A 19,535-nucleotide genomic window follows, 5' to 3' on the forward strand; every position below is an offset into this window, starting at 1 on the left:
CATCTTCCTCCCTCATAACATAGAATTACACACCAGCTGAGCAGGCTGGGCTCGTTTTGTTATGCGACACCGACCACTCTTCTTCAGGATTCTTGTCTGGAGACAGTTTGGTATGTGAGCACTGCGTGTTTCTGCTCGCAGCATAATATGCAGCCCTGGAGCTCTTGCAAATCCTCGAACAGCATCCCAACCTTCCAGAAAAAACAATAGTCATAATCACTCAGATTAACAGGAATATTTCCCCTCGCTTCTCCTACGCTTTGACACAGATGTTAATCCAGCTTTGTCGTTATTGTCAGCGTATAGAAAGAGGGTTGTGAAAAGACACAGCGATCTGAATGGGCAATAACCTGAAAAGCCAAATGCACACAGATAAATCCGCACATGAAGAGCTAATCCTGCAGTACCTTTCAGACAAACCACAGTACAACTGCTCGGCTTTGTTATTGTCACACAATAACAGATTTAACACACCACAAAGTACTACTAGGGAGGATTACAGGATTCAGGACGACGCTCGCTTCACTCCTGCTCTCAAAAACATAAATCTAACAAAACATAGGTGTCATAAATGCTCAGATTCAGGCAGATTTAGTTCCTTCATTAGAGGTTTATGGCAAACTCGCCCAAACCCTTCATGAGGGTGTCATTCTGTGAGGTTACAGCACCATCTAGAGGTGAATTCAGGCAACTTCCTGTTTTCAAGACAAATCCAACATGGCGGCTCCCTTGTCGACGTTTCCAGTGCTTCCTGCTGGTGTGGAGTAGCTGCAAACCATGAGGGATGGCTGGTAAACAAACACAGAGAGCAATATTTCTAAATGTTGAATGGTGCAAATTGTAAAGGCTTGTGTATTAGGTTAGACATCTTTATTGTTTAAGTCTCATTTAACTGTTTAGGTGTCTGCTCTCTTTTCTTGCAGCCACCATGGATGCAAAAGAAATAGTCCACTGTGTTGTGCAGCTAGAGAGAGCCAACGCAGACAGAAGCTACGGGAACGTGTTGACCCTCCTCGGTGACCTCCATAAGTCTCACATCACGGCGGAGCAGCTGGAAACGACAGACGTTGTTAAATGTCTCCACGGGCTCCTGAAAAGCTGCTCTGATGACGCCGCGAAGAAGACGGCGAAGAGCCTGTTGTCTAAGTGGAGGAGACAGTACAGCAAAGACACCCGAGGTGTGGAAAGCACAGAGGACCAGCAGCGCTATCAGAGCGCATCTCTACCAGATGAGGCCGAGGATGGAGGCGTCTCCGAGCAGGCGGACGCCCATGCTGACTCAGCGCAGACATGTGACAGCAAAGTGAAGTGTGGGCAACAAGAAGCGTCATCGCCAGTGGCATCCTGTAGTCTCTCATCAGTAAGATCCAAATGTGTTCAGCTCCTTCTTGCTGCCCTTTGCCCCGATCCTCCCGATGGAGGCAAGGCCGCAGAGCTGGCCGCGGACATCGAGCATCACATCCACGAGCTGCACAAATCCATCAAATACAAAGCCTGCGTGAGGAGCAAGGTGGCCAACTTGAGGAATCCTAAAAACCGGCATCTGCGCCGGGGCCTCCTGAGCGGCTCGCTGTCCCCTGAGGCCTTCGCCCGGATGTCTGCAGAGGAGATGGCCAGCGCAGAGCTCCGGCAGCTCAGGGAGGAGTACTCATCCCGGGGCGTGAGCGAGAGGCAGCTTCCACAGGGGCCAGAAGGGACGCAGACGCGGAAGATACGCTGCAAAAGATGTGGCGGGTCAGACTGTAGGGTGACGCAGGTGTCCAGGGGGGCCCTTTTCTTGCCCGCGTGGGTGAGGCAGAGCGGCCCTGACGAGGACGCCATGACCTTTGTGACCTGCAGCGCGTGTGGGCAGCAGTGGTACCACAGCGGCTGGGTCTGCCTCTAAAGACAAGTCTCAGGTCCATCACTCAGGAGGAAACAATGTCTAATATTCACAGTGAAGTGATCAGCAGCAATGTTTATAATAAATTAATTGCTTTGCAAGCTAGAATAACACACATTTACTTGTTCATATTAGAGTATTTGCTGGTTTTCAATGACAGTAGACAGAATACATTTGGGTTGGTTGAACATAATGATCAATCATTCAAATACTAATTATAATTTACTGTGTGCTCAAAGACAAAGAGAACGCATTGTTTTTTATACACACATATATTAAACCACACTGTTGAGTTCAAATTACGATACTTTGCCAAAAGGAAAAAGAGAGAGAAAAAGAAAAGACTCCAAGTCCCACAATGCACCTCTAGTAGGCCAGTGCAGGCTGCTGATTGCTTTAAGTGGCAGCAGCTGTGAATTGAAGGTCTCACAGCAAACATTTCAGCTGAGACAGAAGAGGAGTCAACTCGTGGAACAGACAAAGAAGCCTCTGGTAATGTAACTATTGATTTTGTTGATGGAAACTGTTTAAAGTTTATTTACATGTTTGTATAACTTTGTGCTTTTTTGTGTTTGAAGGTTTGCAACCTAAATGGACCAACCAGCAAACAATTAAGAAACAATAAAGTTGGAGCTTTGTTGGAAAGAGTTGTCCCGTGTGTCCTTTGGTCCAAATTTACCAGCCAGTCAAGTTGGGCAAGAATTGACAAAAAAAATACATAGCAACTTGACACACACGCACATGTATATACCTTGTGCCTTTTTAATTTGTTATATTTATCAATGATCACGCTTTTTTTGTGAAGAACTTGGCTTCTTTCTGTCTTAATGTTTTTGTACCTGTTTATCAAACAGTCTGTTTTAGACAGTGTGTGGTTGGGTTGTTCAGAGTTTTATTTGAATGGTGTAAATGTAATGGATGAGCTGAGAACCAGGACTACAACCCATCGTGAGACGAAAGCATCTCTGCTCTTATTTTCACGGAAACCTGGCTTTCAGACAGCGTTCCCGACTCTCCATCTCCGACCATCCAGCTCGCAGCACTCTGTCTCCCGAGTGTCCACGTGAACAACACGTGGTTGAAAGACACTGCTCCACTAGTGTTGAAGTGTAGACCTTTCTGCTTGCAAAGGGAGTTCAGTGCAGTGTTTATACTGGCAGTTTACATCCCACCACAGCGGACTGCGCAACGGCATCGGGGCTGCTGCATGACGTCATCAGTAAAGAAGAGACTGGTCACCTGGACGCTGTTTGCTGCTGCATGACGTCATCAGTAAATGCCGGCCATGTCGACCATCACAACCTCAAGAGTCCTCCAGAAACACCAACACGGGAACTTTAGCACAAATTGCAATGTTGTAGCAATGCATAGTGTATAAAGATATGATGAGCAATACTATTATATCATATTTATCATAGCTTTGTCATAATATTATATTTTATATTTATCATAGCAATACCATATATTATATTTCTGTGCATAACTGTTATATATTTTATGCTTATTTATTTTTTACCTTTAGTTTATTATAATTGTGTTAGGAGGACCGAGCAAAATAAGCTCTTCATTGTAAAGAATAACTGTCTTTTATCTGTGCATGTGACGGTAAAAACATCTTGAATGTAATAAAACTTTTTATATTCAAAAACCTGCTGGCAGTTATTATTGCAATCACAATAAAGATGATGGAAAAAAAAAGTACATTTACGACGTACTCTCCATGAACACTTAAACTCATCTATCATGATAAATATTTTTCTACTAATGTGCAGAATCAGTTAATGATACAAAATCCAATCAACATGATGATTTCTACAGATTAAGACTCCACAAGCCACTAGTGGTGGAAAAGGTTGTTACAACTTTTACAGAGATACAACTCGTAATACAACGGGAGAAATATAGAGGTACAACCTAAAGTAAAAATACATGACTACCACTAAAATGTACCATTTAAAGTACCAAAAGTACTCAAACTTCTTGGTTATGACCAAATATGACCCAAACACAGAGCTGAGGGCCAGAGCTGATAGTGTGATGAGATAGACAACTGTGTTGCAGACTGGAGGTTGTGGGTTCAATTCTTATGCAGGTCAGTCATTTTGGGTCCAACACCCAAATGAAGAAGACAAATATGCGCAGAGAACATGTTCAAGTCTGTGGGAAGTGGTGGCGCAGTAACAAAGCTCCTGTTGGGTCAAGCGCATGGTCCCGGGTTCGCGCCTCAGATGTGAACCCCATCATGATCCGCGAAGGGAGTCAGAGGCATGAGCCTCCTCCCCGGTTTCCAGAGAAAGATACGGAGAGGGTTATGGGTTTTGATTGCTCGACCCATGAAAAAAAGCAACAAAAAACACTGCATCCTGGTCCCATCTTTTTATTACATACAAGACACACAAAGATCTACATGTAGATTTACATGTGACATGTAGAGCAACATGTAAATCTACATGTGGATTGGCCGCTTCCTCCAGCTCTGGAAAATAAAAAGAGAAGAGTTAGTTATTCACCAAGTTTTGAAATGACACATTGCAGTTGTACAACAATACAAATACTTGAAATTACATTTTACATCTCGACGACAGCAATATGAAGCAACTGGCTACATCTAGATGTGTTAATACAGCAAAGATCAAGGATTAAAGCTTCCAGAAAACTATTATAAACAGAATAAGAAACCCGTCCTGCTTTGTAAGTGTCACTATCTCTACGCTATAGTGCAGAGATAGTGACACTTACAAAACAGGACACACAAATGTACTGTTCCCTCTCATAAATATTTATTCTAGAGACTCGCTGTAATCTGGGTTTTTGTCTGAGTCTATATAGACACAGACAAAGACCCAGACTACAGTGAGTCTCTCTAGTGGCAAAGGAACATATATTTATGAGAGGAAACAGTAAAATTGTGAGCATGAAAAAATAATCTGTACTTGAAAACTCACCAGTGAATTGGACATCAGGAAACTCGGCCAGGTGTCCTCCTCCATAGAGCCTCTCTGCAGGTCCAGCAGCTCTTCAGACACGTTCTTCTGGTAGGACGGTCCTGCATCCACAATGCCACCAGAAGACCTGCATGACCTAAAGAATCAAAAGAGGAGAAGAAGATGTAAACGATTGAGCAGCAAGGACTGAAATTCATTTGTATGCTGAAGAAACCCAAAAGTAGCTCTTGTCATTTTTTGAGGCTGTTTAAAGATAATATTGCACCGGAGACGACACTCTGAGCTTCTATCTGTTAGGGATGCAGCGATTGTAAAATTCTGGGTCGATACAGATATCTAAAAGAACTATTTGTTTGCTGCTGATGATTTAGTTATTAATGTCGGGGAAAAATCAATCGTGTCACTCTGAGGAAAACATGTTATAGCTTAGAAACTGTGCTATTTGCCAGATGTGTAACTGGATATCTGTGTCTCCAATTTATGTAAAAAGAGAGGGACGGAGAGACAAGGTGTTTACTTTCATATGATCAAAGTACTGTTGATTTCTCCCGAGGAAACTATTAATTTCCACAACAATTACTTTGAAAAATATTTAAAGAATTGAGCTGTTTCAAAGTCACTCAGCATTTCATTACACTGGATTTAAACAAGCTCAAATTATATAGCATGTTTAAGTATATGGATACAACACATTTTATTTAATGATGTTCTCTTCCGAGTGGAGCTGCCCAGGTATATTTGGTGTCCCATTTGATCCCTATCTCTATTTTCAAATTATGTATTTCATGTTAGTCTACACAAGAGGTGCACGACATCAACTCACATGCTCTTGGTGTTAAAGTCCCGGATCGTGTCCAGCAACAGTTTCTGGATGGGGTCAAGCTCCTGGGCCCGCTTGGACAGGACCGCGGACAGCCCGAGGTTGCGGCGCAGGGTCAGGCTCATGGCACGGCACGGAGGACAGCTGGGATAAACGGTGAAGCGCCATCTGAAGGAACAACAAGGCCATCGGGTCACGTTGGGCCTCTCAACATACACAGGAACTTTCCCAGAAATTGCAACGTTGTAGCAATGCATAGTGTAAAAAGATACAATGCGCAATACTATTATCATAGCATATTATCATATTTATCACAGCAATACTATTATGATATTTTTGTGTAACATTTTATATATTGTTCCTTATTTTTTAACCTTAAGTTTATTGTAATTGTGTGTTAGGAGGCCCGAGCAAAATAAGCTTTTCATTGTATGTAATAACTGTCTGTTATCTGTGCATATGACAGTAAAAACATCTTGAATCTTGTTATTAACGAATCTTGTTATTATATTGCAAACTAGAAAATTTCGCAAGAAATTTTGAAAGTGTGGCTACTACTGCCGTAAGACCTCGCAATATATAGCTTTTGTTTCTGACGCCCGTCTCTCCTCCAAAGCACTTGAGTTGGTTTGTGTGTTAAACTGATTGGCTGATATGAAGCACCTGTGTGCTGCCGTCGTCATGGTGACCAAGTGAGCGCCAGCAGACTGATTAGAGGCAGACTGGACTGTGGACTTAAGGAAATAAACTACTGAACGTCCTGAACACACACAAACGTATATGAAATATCATATGACCTTATTAATGATCACAGTGTTGACAACTACACAATATAAAACACACGTAAACGTCTTTGTGTGTGTCTGTGTGTGTGTATGTGTGTCTGTTTGTGTGTGTTTGTGTATGTGTTTGTTTGTTTGTGTGTGTGTATGTGTGTCTGTGTGTCTGTGTGTGTGAGACAAACAGACAGAGAGACAGAAGTCATCTGTGTTGTGTGTGCGTGTGTAAGTGTCTGTGTGTCTGTTAAACTGCCCTAACGAGAACACCTGTGGGTCGCTAGATCAAAGGTTGCCATGGTGATGACTTCAAAGGGACTTCCTTACGCTGAGCTTAATAGACCTAAATACTGTGGAACTCCTTTCAAACTATTTAAAAAAAATGGTACTTTAAAAGCCACTATCGCTTCGATATCGCATATTGAGCGTTAGGAAGACCTGATGAACAGATACTGTGACTGGCGAGTCTGTACGATAAAACATGTGTCTGTACGGGCGATTTACAAATCAGGTACGAGCTTCAGGGGAGACGTGGCTTTGGAGGGAGATTTAACATGGCGGCGGATGGCAGAGCGAGGTGGACTTTCTCTCACATTCAGTCCGATTTCAAGACGTCTGAGTCTGTTGGATTCCTATCGACCGCAGTTTATGACAGAAGACAAGATTTCCAACGTTTCTATCCAACAATGGTGTATGAAGAGTGAACATTGTGGGAGTAAAGACAAAATACGTTTTATTTTTTTAACAGTTTGTGTCGCTTCTTCTCACTCTGTTAATTGGCGCGCCACCCTCTACGAACATTTTGTGAAATTTTTTTTATGTTTTTTGCATTTTTCGGGAAAACGTACGGGCGAATCTCTTAGAAAAGTCATAGCTCACGATTCCCGCGCAAACCGCACGTTTCGATGTAATTTTTGCGCATGTGCTGGCAACGCTCTGGGAGGAGTAGTGGTTTGACTATAAGAAGAATAATAATAATAACTAGAAAATTTCGCAAGAAATTTTGAAAGTGTGGCTACTACTGCCGTAAGACGTCGCAATATATAGCTTTTGTTTCTGACGCCCGTCTCTCCTCCAAAGCACTTGAGTTGGTTTGTGTGTTAAACTGATTGGCTGATATGAAGCACCTGTGTGCTGCCGTCGTCATGGTGACCAAGTTAGCGCCAGCAGACTGATTAGAGGCAGACTGGACTGTGGACTTAAGGAAATAAACTACTGAACGTCCTGAACACACACAAACGTATATGAAATATCATATGACCTTATTAATGATCACAGTGTTGACAACTACACAATATAAAACACACGTAAACGTCTTTGTGTGTGTCTGTGTGTGTGTGTCTGTTTGTGTGTCTGTTTGTGTGTGTTTGTGTATGTGTTTGTTTGTTTGTTTGTGTGTGTGTATGTGTGTCTGTGTGTGTGTGAGACAAACAGACAGAGAGACAGAAGTCATCTGTGTTGTGTGTGCGTGTGTAAGTGTCTGTGTGTCTGTTAAACTGCCCTAACGAGAACACCTGTGGGTCGTTAGATCAATGGTTGCCATGGTGATGACTTCAAAGGGACTTCCTTACGCTGAGCTTAACAGACCTAAATACTGTGGAACTCCTTTCAAACTATTTTAAAAAATGGTACTTTAAAAGCCACTATTGCTTCGATATCGCATATTGAGCGTTAGGAAGACCTGATGAACAGATACTGTGACTGGCGAGTCTGTACGATAAAACATGTGTCTGTACGGGCGATTTACAAATCAGGTACGAGCTTCAGGGGAGACGTGGCTTTGGAGGGAGATTTAACATGGCGGCGGATGGCAGAGCGAGGTGGACTTGCTCTCACATTCAGTCCGATTTCAAGACGTCTGAGTCCGTTGGATTCCTATCGACCGCAGTTTATGACAGAAGACAAGATTTCCAACGTTTCTATCCAACAATGGTGTATGAAGAGTGAACATTGTGGGAGTAAAGACAAAATACGTTGTTTTTTTTTAACAGTTTCTGTCGCTTCTTCTCACTCTGTTAATTGGCGCGCCACCCTCTACGAACGTTTCGTGAAATTTTTTTTATGTTTTTTGCATTTTTCGGGAAAACGTACGGGCGAATCTCTTAGAAAAGTCATACCTCACGATTCCCGCGCAAACCGCACGTTTCGATGTAATTTTTGCGCATGTGCTGGCAACGCTCTGGGAGGAGTAGTGGTTTGACTATAAGAAGAATAATAATAATAATAACTAGAAAGAGCATTTCCTGCTGAAAATGCGTTGGAATGCAAAAAGCTGAAGCTTATAGCTGAAATATTTGAAAGAAATAGCTGAATATAGCGGAACATAGTGGAATATAGCTTAAATTAGCTAAATATAGCTAAATATATTTGAAAATGAAAGAATAGCTGAATATATGTAAAAATATCTGAATATATTAATATAGCTGAAAATAGCGGAATAGATGAATATATAAATAAATAGCAAATCATTATTGAAAATATAGAAAAGGCAAAATACCTACTGAAACATTTTACAGTTCAAAGTCATTTAATTGAACTGTTGAAAATTCTTGTCGTTTAAATTTATAATTGGAAAAGTTGAAAGGAAAACTGCATCATCTAAATCAGGGGTGTCAAACATACGACCCGGCCCGCCACAGTGTCCAGTCCAACAGAAGAAAAAAAAAAGTTTTTTTGAAAAATTAAAATCTGTGATAGGTGGGGTTTGAACCACTGACCCTTTGCTCCTAAGGCGGAGTTGCTAACCACTGATCTACAGGTGCAGTTGGTGTGAGACCTGATATTACTGAGTGTCTACAAAACCATCCGTCAAACCTCAACGTGAACGTCAGTGACGCTGTTAATCCTGACGTTTATAACCAAAGTGACCTGCACACACGCGCGCGCACACACACACACGAACGTGCACGCGACCATAATAACACGTTCACGCGCGAGCACGGCCGTTCATGTGCGCCACCCGTTCGCGTGTGCGGCCGCTTACGTGCCTGCTGCCTGTAGATGCACAGACCAAAGGGCTGCTGCTGGGGACGGACCGGCTCTCCCATTCAGTCGGACCTCAACACGTCTTATCTGTTGGATTCCTATCGACCGCAGTTTACGGCAGAAGACAAGATTTCCAACGTTTTGAGCTATAAATTATGTCCAAAGAGTATACGGTTTGGAGTAGAGAGCAAGTTTAAAATATGTGTATCGCCAAGTGCCCTCGCTCTGGAGTATTACGTCACTGCTCTGAGCTGCCCAACACACAATAATGAGAAAGGCAGAAAAGGTGCGGAAAAACTATAAAACGAAAACGCCGACAGTTAAAACAATATAGGATATATCGAAAAGATGAGTAATACAATAACAGCAAAAACGTTTTGTCAACATTTTAAAGGTGGAATGGTGTCTCTAGCTGGAGGCATGACAGAGCCTTTCCCTTTTGAAGTTGAAGAGTTGAAAGCGGATTTGAAGATGTTCTTCATTGGAAACCATTCATTTTTTTTTTATAAAAAGCTGAATAATTTTAAAATTTGAGAAAATATGAAAAATGTAAAAGCGTAGATTAATAGCTAAAGGTTTTGTCAACATTTGGAATTTTAAATATTGTCTCAAGCTCAATGTATGAAGAAACTGTAAACGTTTGAAGTTGAAGATGATTTGAAGATTTCCCCATTGGGTCCCATTATAAAAAAAATCATAAAAAGCTTAATAATTCAAAGATTTGAAAAGTCAGAAATATGAAAGGTCTTAGCCATCGTGTCCTTAGGTAACTGAATATTTTTATAATTGAACTTTTTTCTGTAGCTGAAAATATGAAAGAGTTGAAGAGGTCCAAAATACGGATGGAAGAAATAGAATAATAACTAGAAAGAGCATTTCCTGCTGAAAATGCGTTGGAATGCAAAAAGCTGAAGCTTATAGCTGAAATATTTGAAAGAAATAGCTGAATATAGCGGAACATAGTGGAATATAGCTTAAATTAGCTAAATATAGCTAAATATATTTGAAAATGAAAGAATAGCTGAATATATGTAAAAATAGCTGAATATATTAATATAGCTGAAAATAGCGGAATAGATGAATATATAAATAAATAGCAAATCATTATTGAAAATATAGAAAAGGCAAAATACCTACTGAAACATTTTACAGTTCAAAGTCATTTAATTGAACTGTTGAAAATTCTTGTCGTTTAAATTTATAATTGGAAAAGTTGAAAGGAAAACTGCATCATCTAAATCAGGGGTGTCAAACATACGACCCGGCCCGCCACAGTGTCCAGTCCAACAGAAGAAAAAAAAAAGTTTTTTTGAAAAATTAAAATCTGTCATAGGTGGGGTTTGAACCACTGACCCTTTGCTCCTAAGGCGGAGTTGCTAACCACTGATCTACAGGTGCAGTTGGTGAGAGACCTGATATTACTGAGTGTCTACAAAACCATCCGTCAAACCTCAACGTGAACGTCAGTGACGCTGTTAATCCTGACGTTTATAACCAAAGTGACCTGCACAGACGCGCGCGCACACACACACACGAACGTGCACGCGACCATAATAACACGTTCACGCGCGAGCACGGCCGTTCATGTGCGCGACCCGTTCGCGTGTGCGGCCGCTTACGTGCCTGCTGCCTGTAGATGCACAGACCAAAGGGCTGCTGCTGGGGACGGACCTGCTCTCCCATTCAGTCGGACCTCAACACGTCTTATCTGTTGGATTCCTATCGACCGCAGTTTACGGCAGAAGACAAGATTTCCAACGTTTTGAGCTATAAATTATGTCCAAAGAGTATACGGTTTGGAGTAGAGAGCAAGTTTAAAATATGTGTATCGCCAAGTGCCCTCGCTCTGGAGTATTACGTCACTGCTCTGAGCTGCCCAACACACAATAATGAGAAAGGCAGAAAAGGTGCGGAAAAACTATAAAACGAAAACGCCGACAGTTAAAACAATATAGGATATATCGAAAAGATGAGTAATACAATAACAGCAAAAACGTTTTGTCAACATTTTAAAGGTGGAATGGTGTCTCTAGCTGGAGGCATGACAGAGCCTTTCCCTTTTGAAGTTGAAGATTTGAAAGCGGATTTGAAGATGTTCTTCATTGGAAACCATTCATTTTTTTTTTGATAAAAAGCTGAATAATTTTAAAATTTGAGAAAATATGAAAAATGTAAAAGCGTAGATTAATAGCTAAAGGTTTTGTCAACATTTGGAATTTTAAATATTGTCTCAAGCTCAATGTATGAAGAAACTGTAAACGTTTGAAGTTGAAGATGATTTGAAGATTTCCCCATTGGGTCCCATTATAAAAAAAATCATAAAAAGCTTAATAATTCAAAGATTTGAAAAGTCAGAAATATGAAAGGTCTTAGCCATCGTGTCCTTAGGTAACTGAATATTTTTATAATTGAACTTTTTTCTGTAGCTGAAAATATGAAAGAGTTGAAGAGGTCCAAAATACGGATGGAAGAAATAGAATAATAATAATAAGTTTAATAAAGATTTGAAGAACAATAGTTGGAATGCTTGCAGCATTCCAACTAATAAGCCCGCAGGAGAACATGAAGTGTGCTTCCAGCATGGGGTCTCTGACCCCATGCGGCTGAAGCCACACTTAATAAGCCCGCAGGAGAACATGAAGTGTGCTTCCAGCATGGGGTCTCTGACCCCATGCGGCTGAAGCCACACTTAATAACACTGCAGTCAATTGAGCCCTCATCCACGGAGTGAGCTGTATGCATGAAAATACATGACCCTCTATTCATGGTGTTACGGTATGGTGGTCTACGGTGGCTGAGATAGCACAAAAAGCACTCAAACGTAGTTTCCCAATATCCCAATATTCAAACTGCTATAAAAACAAATCCTTACATTTGTAAAGTAAAATTACAATGCAGTCTTGTTCAGAGGGACCTCTGAGATTTTAATGTACAGTTTTGGAGAAAATTGACTTCAAAATCAGCTACATTCTAATAATTATATTCATAATTTCACAATATTCATACAGCTATAAAAGCAGATCCTTAAACATGTAGTAAAGCAAGTTAACCCTGAACAAGACTGCATTGTAATTTTACTTTACAAATGTGAAGATCTGTTTTCATAGCAGTTTGAATATTGACATGATGAATATCATTATGTCATTGAAGCTGAATTTGAATTAAATTTTCTCAAAAAATGTACAGTAAAATCACATGGCCATACAAATGTGCATGGCAAAGGTCCGTCTGAACAAAGCTGCATTGTACGTTTACTTTACAAGTTTAATGATCTGTTTTTATAGCCCTTTGAATTTTGAAAATTGTGAAGTTATGAATATCGTCATTACATGTAAGCTGACTTTGAAGTCACTTTTCTACGAAACTGTACAGTAAAATCTCAAGGCCATAAACTTGGACATAGCAGGGGTCAGTATGAACAAGACTGCGTTGTAATTTAACTTTACAAGTTTAATGATCTGTTTTTATAGCAGTATGAATATTGGAAATTGTGAGATTAGCATTAATCATGAATATCATTATGTCATTGAAGCTGACTTTGAAGTCACTTTCCTAAAACTGTGCAATAAAATCTGAAGGGCATACACATGGACATAGCATAGGATCTGTCTGAACAAGACTGAGTTGTACTTTTAATTCACAAGTTTAAGGATATGCCGTTTGAATATGAATATCATCATTTCATTTGAGCTTTTGAGCTCGGCGTACCGGCCCCGTACCGTAATACCTTGAACAGAGGTGCATTCAGAATTGCAATTGAGGCTCACTCGGCGGATGTGGGCTCACTTGACCGCAGTAAAATTACTGCATGTTTCCATAAATACCTGGCATTAAGCAAAAATGTAATTAAAATAAAAACTCAAAAGTCAAAGAAATTAAAGTAAATGTTTTTCTGCAACCCTATGAACTGAATGAAGAGTAAACATGAGGACACAGGAAGCTACCAGCAGCTAATTGGAAACACGCTAATTAACACGAGCTAAGTTAGCTAAGTTAGCCGTCTGGAGTTTCCCCACAAATATGACAAAAATGTTGAATTAAACTCACCTGAAACGGTCTGAAGTGCAAACATTACAGCCGGCGCTTCATTTTAGGCTGTCGGTAGAAGTCCAACAACCATTTCTGATTTTATTTTCCGGTAAAACTCCTGATTTGCCCGGGAACCGTTTGTCTGCTCAGGTGCGACTGACCGGGCGTGTTGCAGGGTCGCGCGTGTGTTCTCGCGGGAGCGCGCACAGCGTGACGCGAGAACTTGACCAATGAGACTTTTTGTGACAAAGCAGTTTACGGTATAAAAACGATGTAATCTTCTTTGTGGAGTTCATCAATGAAGATAAATGATGTGAAGTTTATAGTTTACAAACATTTAGAGACGTCTATATTTCAATTGGTCTGACATGTGCATGTTTCTTTAATTAACGTTCATCTTTAGACACTTATGACTTCTGTTTTCTTATTAGCTGTGTTTCGTAGCGAGTTTTAAAAAAATGGCAAAATAAGAGTGTACCCACATCTCTAGGGACCACTACACCACTGGTTGTGTCATTGAGAATGTCTTTTTCACCTCAGTTGAAAAGTGTCAGTTTCCCGTCTGGATTGAGAAACTTCTACAACTTTTCAAAACAAGTTGGAGTTAAAAACATTGTTCTCCAGGGTTTGTGGTTTCTTGTCTCTGTAAAAAGTTTTGGATCCAAAAGTGCTGATATATGTTTTTGTTTTTGTTTTTTTTTTTTTTTTTTTTTTTTTTTTTTTTTTTTTTTTTTACCAAATGGGGAAACAACAAAATGAGACAAAATATTTTTTTGGTGTGCAGCCTCTTTAATGTAAGTATTAAAATAAGTATTAAAGTGTTCTCTGTAACACTGAAACAGGAGGAATGTTGGAGGAATGCAGCAAGGAAACAAAGGACAGAGCATTCGCGTGATGGAGTGCATACTTGTGGTTTAAACAATACTCTTTTTTAGGATGTGTCCTTTATTTTGCATCTGCATTCACCAGTAAATCCGTAACGAGAAGCCCACTTCAAGTTAAAGGAGATGAGTCACTGCCTGTCTGAAACCACTTTTAAAGAAGCTCTCGTCCTCTTCTCACCGCTGACTCATTTCCTGTCTCGTCCAGTGAATCTATACTTACAGCAGCTAACTGATTTTCCAGGATCCTGTTTCTTAAGTGAACATTTTCTGATCATAGAAATGATAGAAAGCCACTCCGGGTTTGACCTTTGACCTTACTAATGTGCAATGTTTTCGATCTAAAAGAAGAAAGTGTATTCTTTTGCTCTCATTGTAAGGCCCGATTGCGCTTAATGTTTAAACTCCCTGGAAAAGGAGAAGAAGAAAGCATGCGCCAGCATCCCATTCATGTGGAGACATGTGACCTCAGAAAACAGTGAGCATGTGAGTCAGTAATCTGCACCCTGAGCAGCGTCTGCATATCCCATGGTTCTTTACTCAGTCGACGTGGCACAACGGCTGGTTGACGTCACATCGCCGGGCCTTTACTATACCGGCTGAAGAGTTTCAGAAAACTGTTTAACTATCTCTTCTTCTCAAAAATAATATAATTTTCTGAGCTTTTCATTTCTGAGCTGAGACTTGCACTTTCTGGCTCAACACACATTTTCTGGTATTTGCAGCAGACTCGGTCGGTTTTAAAATGATAATTCAGGGGTGTCCACAGATAAACAAAACCCTTTTTCATGGCTGTCAGATATGAAGCTGCAACATCTTATCAGGCAGATACAGTAGGAGTGTTGCTGTTTGGTTTCTCAGCACTGTGGCTCTTCTCTGTGTCTCCTTCCAGATACTGCCTGTCTTTAGAGTGCCGTGTCGGGTGACAGATGCCACCTTCAAGTCTGGTTCCCTGTGAAATTATTTATGTGTTCTCCCGCTTGCACACAAACAGATATACAAACACACAAAACATGCTGCAGACAGGGGTGAAACGTTTTGGGCTCCTTAAACCAACATTAAGGGGCTTGAAACCTGCAGAAATGCATTCATTTTGATAATATTTGCTCATAGCATTGGCAATGCACAGGGGATATTGCTATAGGCAGTATGTTTTATTTAGTTTGCAAGAGGCTGTCCAGTCCTTTAACCAGGGGCTTCTCAAAATGTCTGTCCTCTTGTGGACCCTCGAAACAAATATGTGTCTATTCCAGCATCTGAAGTGGTGAACGTATCCTGCTGTGTTTGTCAGGGAAGCAAAAATAGAAAAGTTGACCCCTCATGAACTTTAGTGAGGAACCACTGCTTTCACCCGAATGCAGGTTACAATGGTCTTTGAATCTAAATGAACATGTTGCATAAATCTGTTCTCACACATGCCCATAATAAGAGCAGACCAGTACAATGCAACGACATCCAGCAGAGCGCATGATGAGGAGGCGTGACGCTCCCGGGTCATGTGAGCCTCATCAGCGGCTCCGGGGCCAGAGAGCAGCGGGGCACCGGAGCGCCATGACACCGGCTGACTGCAGCACCCTGCCGGGGTGGAGCTGGGGGATATAAGCGCAGACGACGGGGCCGTGGCCGCCACACCGACAGGTACAGCCACTCAGATGGAGAAAACACTCCCGTTCCAGCGTCTATAATCGTGACTTTCTCGTGTTTTTAATCGGTCACGAGAGTCACGAGCGCGCAGCAGCTAGCGCTTCCATTATCGGACAGTGCGGTTTATAGGGCGAAGCGTCCATTATCGGACAAAACCTTCTTTTCTTTGCTTCCCTTCATCATTTTCTCGAAGTATTGCCAACTGAACACAAGTAAGCATGTTTTAATATCCAACCTTGTTCATGCGAGTGCATTGTATTCTGTCATGTTCTTTAATACAACTTAACATTGTAATAAAAGTAGTATAATACACCATAGTGGAGATGAAGCTATGTAGGTTAACTAACAATAGAAATAACTTCTTGTTATTTAACGTTATAATGAGTTAATCATTATTAGATGTGCAAAAATGATCCGCACTTATTCACTGGACATCTACAAAGTTAACTTTGGACTCTGTGTATGTGCATCCATTCATTTCACTGGTTTATAAAATGTTACGATTGCTTATGAATGAACTTCAGGAGCATCAGTGCAGTGTGTGTGTAGGTCTCAGGACAAAGACATCTTTTACCCTATGTTAGTCCTTGGGCTGAAAAAGCTTCCAGTCCATGTGATGGTGCAGCCGATGGCGTTCATTCAGAACTTGAACTCTGCAACAAGAAGTCCTAACTTCTCCTAACAAGCGGTGTATGAGGCCAATGTGTCCTACTGGCTGCAGACTGTGCGTACACTCCTGCTGGATGTTGGGATAGTAGAAGTAGTAGTAGATTATATTGTTCTTATCTCCATCTACAGTGTTTGATAAGCAATAGAAAGAGTATTCGTTAAAGTTATTAGTTTTCCATACACTTTGACTTTAACCGTGATGGAGGAGGGGATCTCGTTCACGCAACAAAGCTCCTCCCTCGCTCCCGTTGGCTCTTGTTGGGATTTCCCACTTTCATCTGACAGATTTGTTCTGGTATGTGGGTGGAATGATGGCCACTTAGCGTCAACTGGTCTGTTAAGCGTGCACACGTGTGGTAGATGATTTAAATCTGTGCTTAAACCCCCGTAAGTCGCTTCTCTTTGCAGCTGAGCCTGTGCGTGGGGGAACCTCTTAGGCCGCTCAGGGATCTTTAAAATTAAACTCTCTCTCTCTCTCTCTTCCAGATTGGTGACAAAATAATATGTGTCCTCTTATGACAGTAAGTAACTATTCTGTTTTTGACTTGAATCGCTTGTGGATGACTCACTGGTCCTGTGATCAGCATCCATGTGATGTACAGTGTGTGTCATACCATGCATAACATATTATACACACACACACACGCGCGGCAGGATGTTCGTTAATCGTGTGACGCTATGAGTCGGTCGTGGCGGTTTTTAATAGGATTAGCTTTAATCCAAGATTCAATCAGTTCACCTTCCAGTCCGAGTGTGAGACAATGTGTAAACAGCCTAAAGAGGTTGTGTGCTGTCAGGTGAGCACCGTGTTATTATCTCAAGCACAACTTTATCTGTGTGGCCAAAGGTGAAAATCAATAAACTCTTTCCTGAAGTTGTACCAACACACTGAAAATACATATTGTAACTGCTCTCTCGCCACTTTAGTTTGGAACTCTGACTATTCAGGTTCATCTTTTTATTTCAATTTCAAGTGACAAAATGTAGAAATAACAAAAGTTAGCCTATTTTAGACTGTGGTCGGGCTGCAATACCTTTACCCATTCATCAATTAGGTCTATAAAAGGTCAGAAAATAGTAAGAAACTACCTCCCATGCGTCACTATATGCTCCACTGTGGCTCATTAGTATGCACTTTCAGGACACAGCTGCTGAGGATGCTTTTGTGCTCCTCAGGTGGAACTACTTTCTCTCCTTTTGTCCTCCTGAACCGACGGACTGGCGCCATGACGTCAAAGTCCACCCTCCTGAAGGTGATCCTCCTGGGGGACGGCGGCGTCGGCAAGTCGTCGCTCATGAACCGCTACGTCACCAACAAGTTCGACTCGCACCTCTTCCACACCATCGGCGTGGAGTTCCTCAACCGGGAGCTGGAGGTGGACGGCCACCACGTCACTCTGCAGATCTGGGACACGGCGGGCCAGGAGCGCTTCCGCAGCCTCCGCACGCCTTTCTACCGCGGCTCCGACTGCTGCCTGCTCACCTTCAGCGTGGACGACGGACAGAGCTTCGGCAACCTGGCCAACTGGAAGAAGGAGTTCACGTATTACGCCGACGTGAAGGACCCGGACAACTTCCCCTTCGTGGTGCTCGGCAACAAGCTGGACGTGCCGGAGCGGCAGGTTTCGGGGGAGGATGCTCGCCAGTGGTGCCGCGAGAACGGCGGCCACCCGTACTTTGAGACGAGCGCCAAGGACGCCACGAACGTGGCGTCGGCCTTCGAGGAGGCGGTGCGTCGCATCCTGGCGTTGGACGACAGAGCGGATCACCTCATTCACACCAACACGGTGGACCTGCAGAGGAAGAGTCACCCCGACTCCACCTGCTGCTGAGCACAGAGCGCCATGTGACTCTTCCCCCCTCGGCGGGAGCTCATGTGACGCTTCTGCAATTGTGGTCTGCGACTCTGCAGAAGGAGGAACTGGCGAAGCCCTCGGATGAACACGTGGTTCAGGATCGGAGTATTTCGTTTGACCAAAAGCGCTCGATATTCAGCATTTTCACCACGCAAGGGACACAACGCTCTCCGCTATCATTTCCCAACTCCTTTTTTAAGAATATGATTGCTAATTTATACCTAGCAGTTTAATAGAATGATATTCCTGACACTTTTTGTAGATTTATTTGAGGTCAGTGATGGCTTCAGTTCTATTAAAAGTGGACATAACTGGAAACCTGAAGGTTGAAGGCCTGTAGCGAGCGATTGTTTTATACGTCTGTGTGAGTTTTGACGTCACTGATGAAGCTTGTTAGAAGTTTTAGCCCACAAAAGGAGAAGTAGGAAGATTATTTTCTGCCTCCAGAAGCAGAAACAACCACGTTTACAGCTGAAATATTGTGATTTGATACTGATTGTAATCCTCAAAATGATTTTCAAGTCTGAACCAAACTATGAGAAAACTACAAAATCTAAGTTATCAATGTTTGTACTGCAACGCAGCATTATGATGGTACCTAAAATGTATGTGGTTAATCAAATTACAGACGAGAAAGCAGATTAATGAGATTGACTACTTTAGGTGTAGATAGATTACACAGTGATCAACTAGATTTATAGTTTTTTAAATCTTTTTTTGTTTTGTTGGGATGATTTTGCCTCCTTTCGAGGCAAATGACTCCCTCGAAATAAAACGGCATCCATAAATGAAACTGGAGAAAAATCTGCCTTTTGTGTTATTCACTTCAAAAAATATATTTTGAAATACAGTGCACTTGTTGTCCAGAAGGTGGCGCCCTTTAGTAGTGTCACAATGAATTTGTCAACCGCTTCTTGTTATAATGAGTAGAATAAACAAATAATTTAATATTTTTGAGGATCGATTAGTAGACCATGTATGTATTATTGTCCTTCCCTTTCTGATATGATAGTTTATTAAATATCTTATGGGATCTTTAGATTTTTTT

The 19,535-nt window shown here is 41.6% G+C and overlaps 3 protein-coding genes across 5 annotated transcripts; 2 read left to right on the forward strand and 1 right to left on the reverse strand.

The window, feature by feature from the left end:
• The first annotated feature begins 718 nt into the window (after window positions 1-718).
• Window positions 719-2,515, forward strand: LOC137794132 (transcription elongation factor A N-terminal and central domain-containing protein). Of its 2 annotated transcripts, XR_011078278.1 has the most exons (3): window positions 719-791; window positions 924-2,374; window positions 2,461-2,515. XR_011078278.1 is itself a non-coding variant. In XM_068590762.1 (2 exons), exons 1-2 carry the CDS (start codon window positions 785-787, stop codon window positions 1,883-1,885), a joined length of 969 nt encoding a protein of 322 aa, XP_068446863.1. In that variant the 5' UTR covers window positions 719-784; the 3' UTR covers window positions 1,886-2,493. The 2 variants fall into 2 exon arrangements, 1 of the variants encoding a protein (XP_068446863.1); XM_068590762.1 differs by having other exon boundaries at window positions 924-2,493.
• A 1,728-nt stretch (window positions 2,516-4,243) lies between these two features.
• Window positions 4,244-13,610, reverse strand: LOC137794208 (ATP synthase-coupling factor 6, mitochondrial-like). Its single transcript, XM_068590896.1, has 4 exons — window positions 13,456-13,610; window positions 5,651-5,815; window positions 4,828-4,963; window positions 4,244-4,358 (listed from the first exon to the last, which is right to left on the reverse strand). Exons 2-4 carry the CDS (start codon window positions 5,770-5,772, stop codon window positions 4,329-4,331), a joined length of 288 nt encoding a protein of 95 aa, XP_068446997.1. The 5' UTR covers window positions 5,773-5,815; window positions 13,456-13,610; the 3' UTR covers window positions 4,244-4,328.
• Window positions 13,611-15,871: 2,261 nt separating this feature from the next.
• Window positions 15,872-18,811, forward strand: LOC137793909 (ras-related protein Rab-9A-like). Of its 2 annotated transcripts, none has more exons than XM_068590342.1 (3): window positions 15,872-16,174; window positions 17,118-17,152; window positions 17,808-18,811. In XM_068590342.1, exon 3 carries the CDS (start codon window positions 17,858-17,860, stop codon window positions 18,461-18,463), a length of 606 nt encoding a protein of 201 aa, XP_068446443.1. In that variant the 5' UTR covers window positions 15,872-16,174; window positions 17,118-17,152; window positions 17,808-17,857; the 3' UTR covers window positions 18,464-18,811. The 2 variants fall into 2 exon arrangements, with proteins under 2 accessions (XP_068446443.1, XP_068446442.1); XM_068590341.1 differs by having other exon boundaries at window positions 15,872-15,956.
• Window positions 18,812-19,535: the final 724 nt, after the last annotated feature.

This window comes from Clinocottus analis, unplaced genomic scaffold (genome assembly GCF_023055335.1).
Source record: "Clinocottus analis isolate CAN_PGR_092001 unplaced genomic scaffold, fCliAna1.0.p SCAF_24, whole genome shotgun sequence".
NCBI lineage: Eukaryota > Metazoa > Chordata > Actinopteri > Perciformes > Cottidae > Clinocottus > Clinocottus analis.

Coding starts and splice junctions, on each gene's coding strand:
- LOC137794208 (XM_068590896.1), bottom strand. CDS start 5,772: ATGAGCCTGACCCTGCGCCGCAACCTCGGGCTGTCCGCGGTCCTGTCC. Junction 4,964..5,650: donor GACTTTAACACCAAGAGCAT/GTGAGTTGATGT, acceptor TTGATTCTTTAG/GTCATGCAGGTCTTCTGGTG. Junction 4,359..4,827: donor TCCTGATGTCCAATTCACTG/GTGAGTTTTCAA, acceptor TTTATTTTCCAG/AGCTGGAGGAAGCGGCCAAT.
- LOC137793909 (XM_068590342.1), top strand. CDS start 17,858: ATGACGTCAAAGTCCACCCTCCTGAAGGTGATCCTCCTGGGGGACGGC.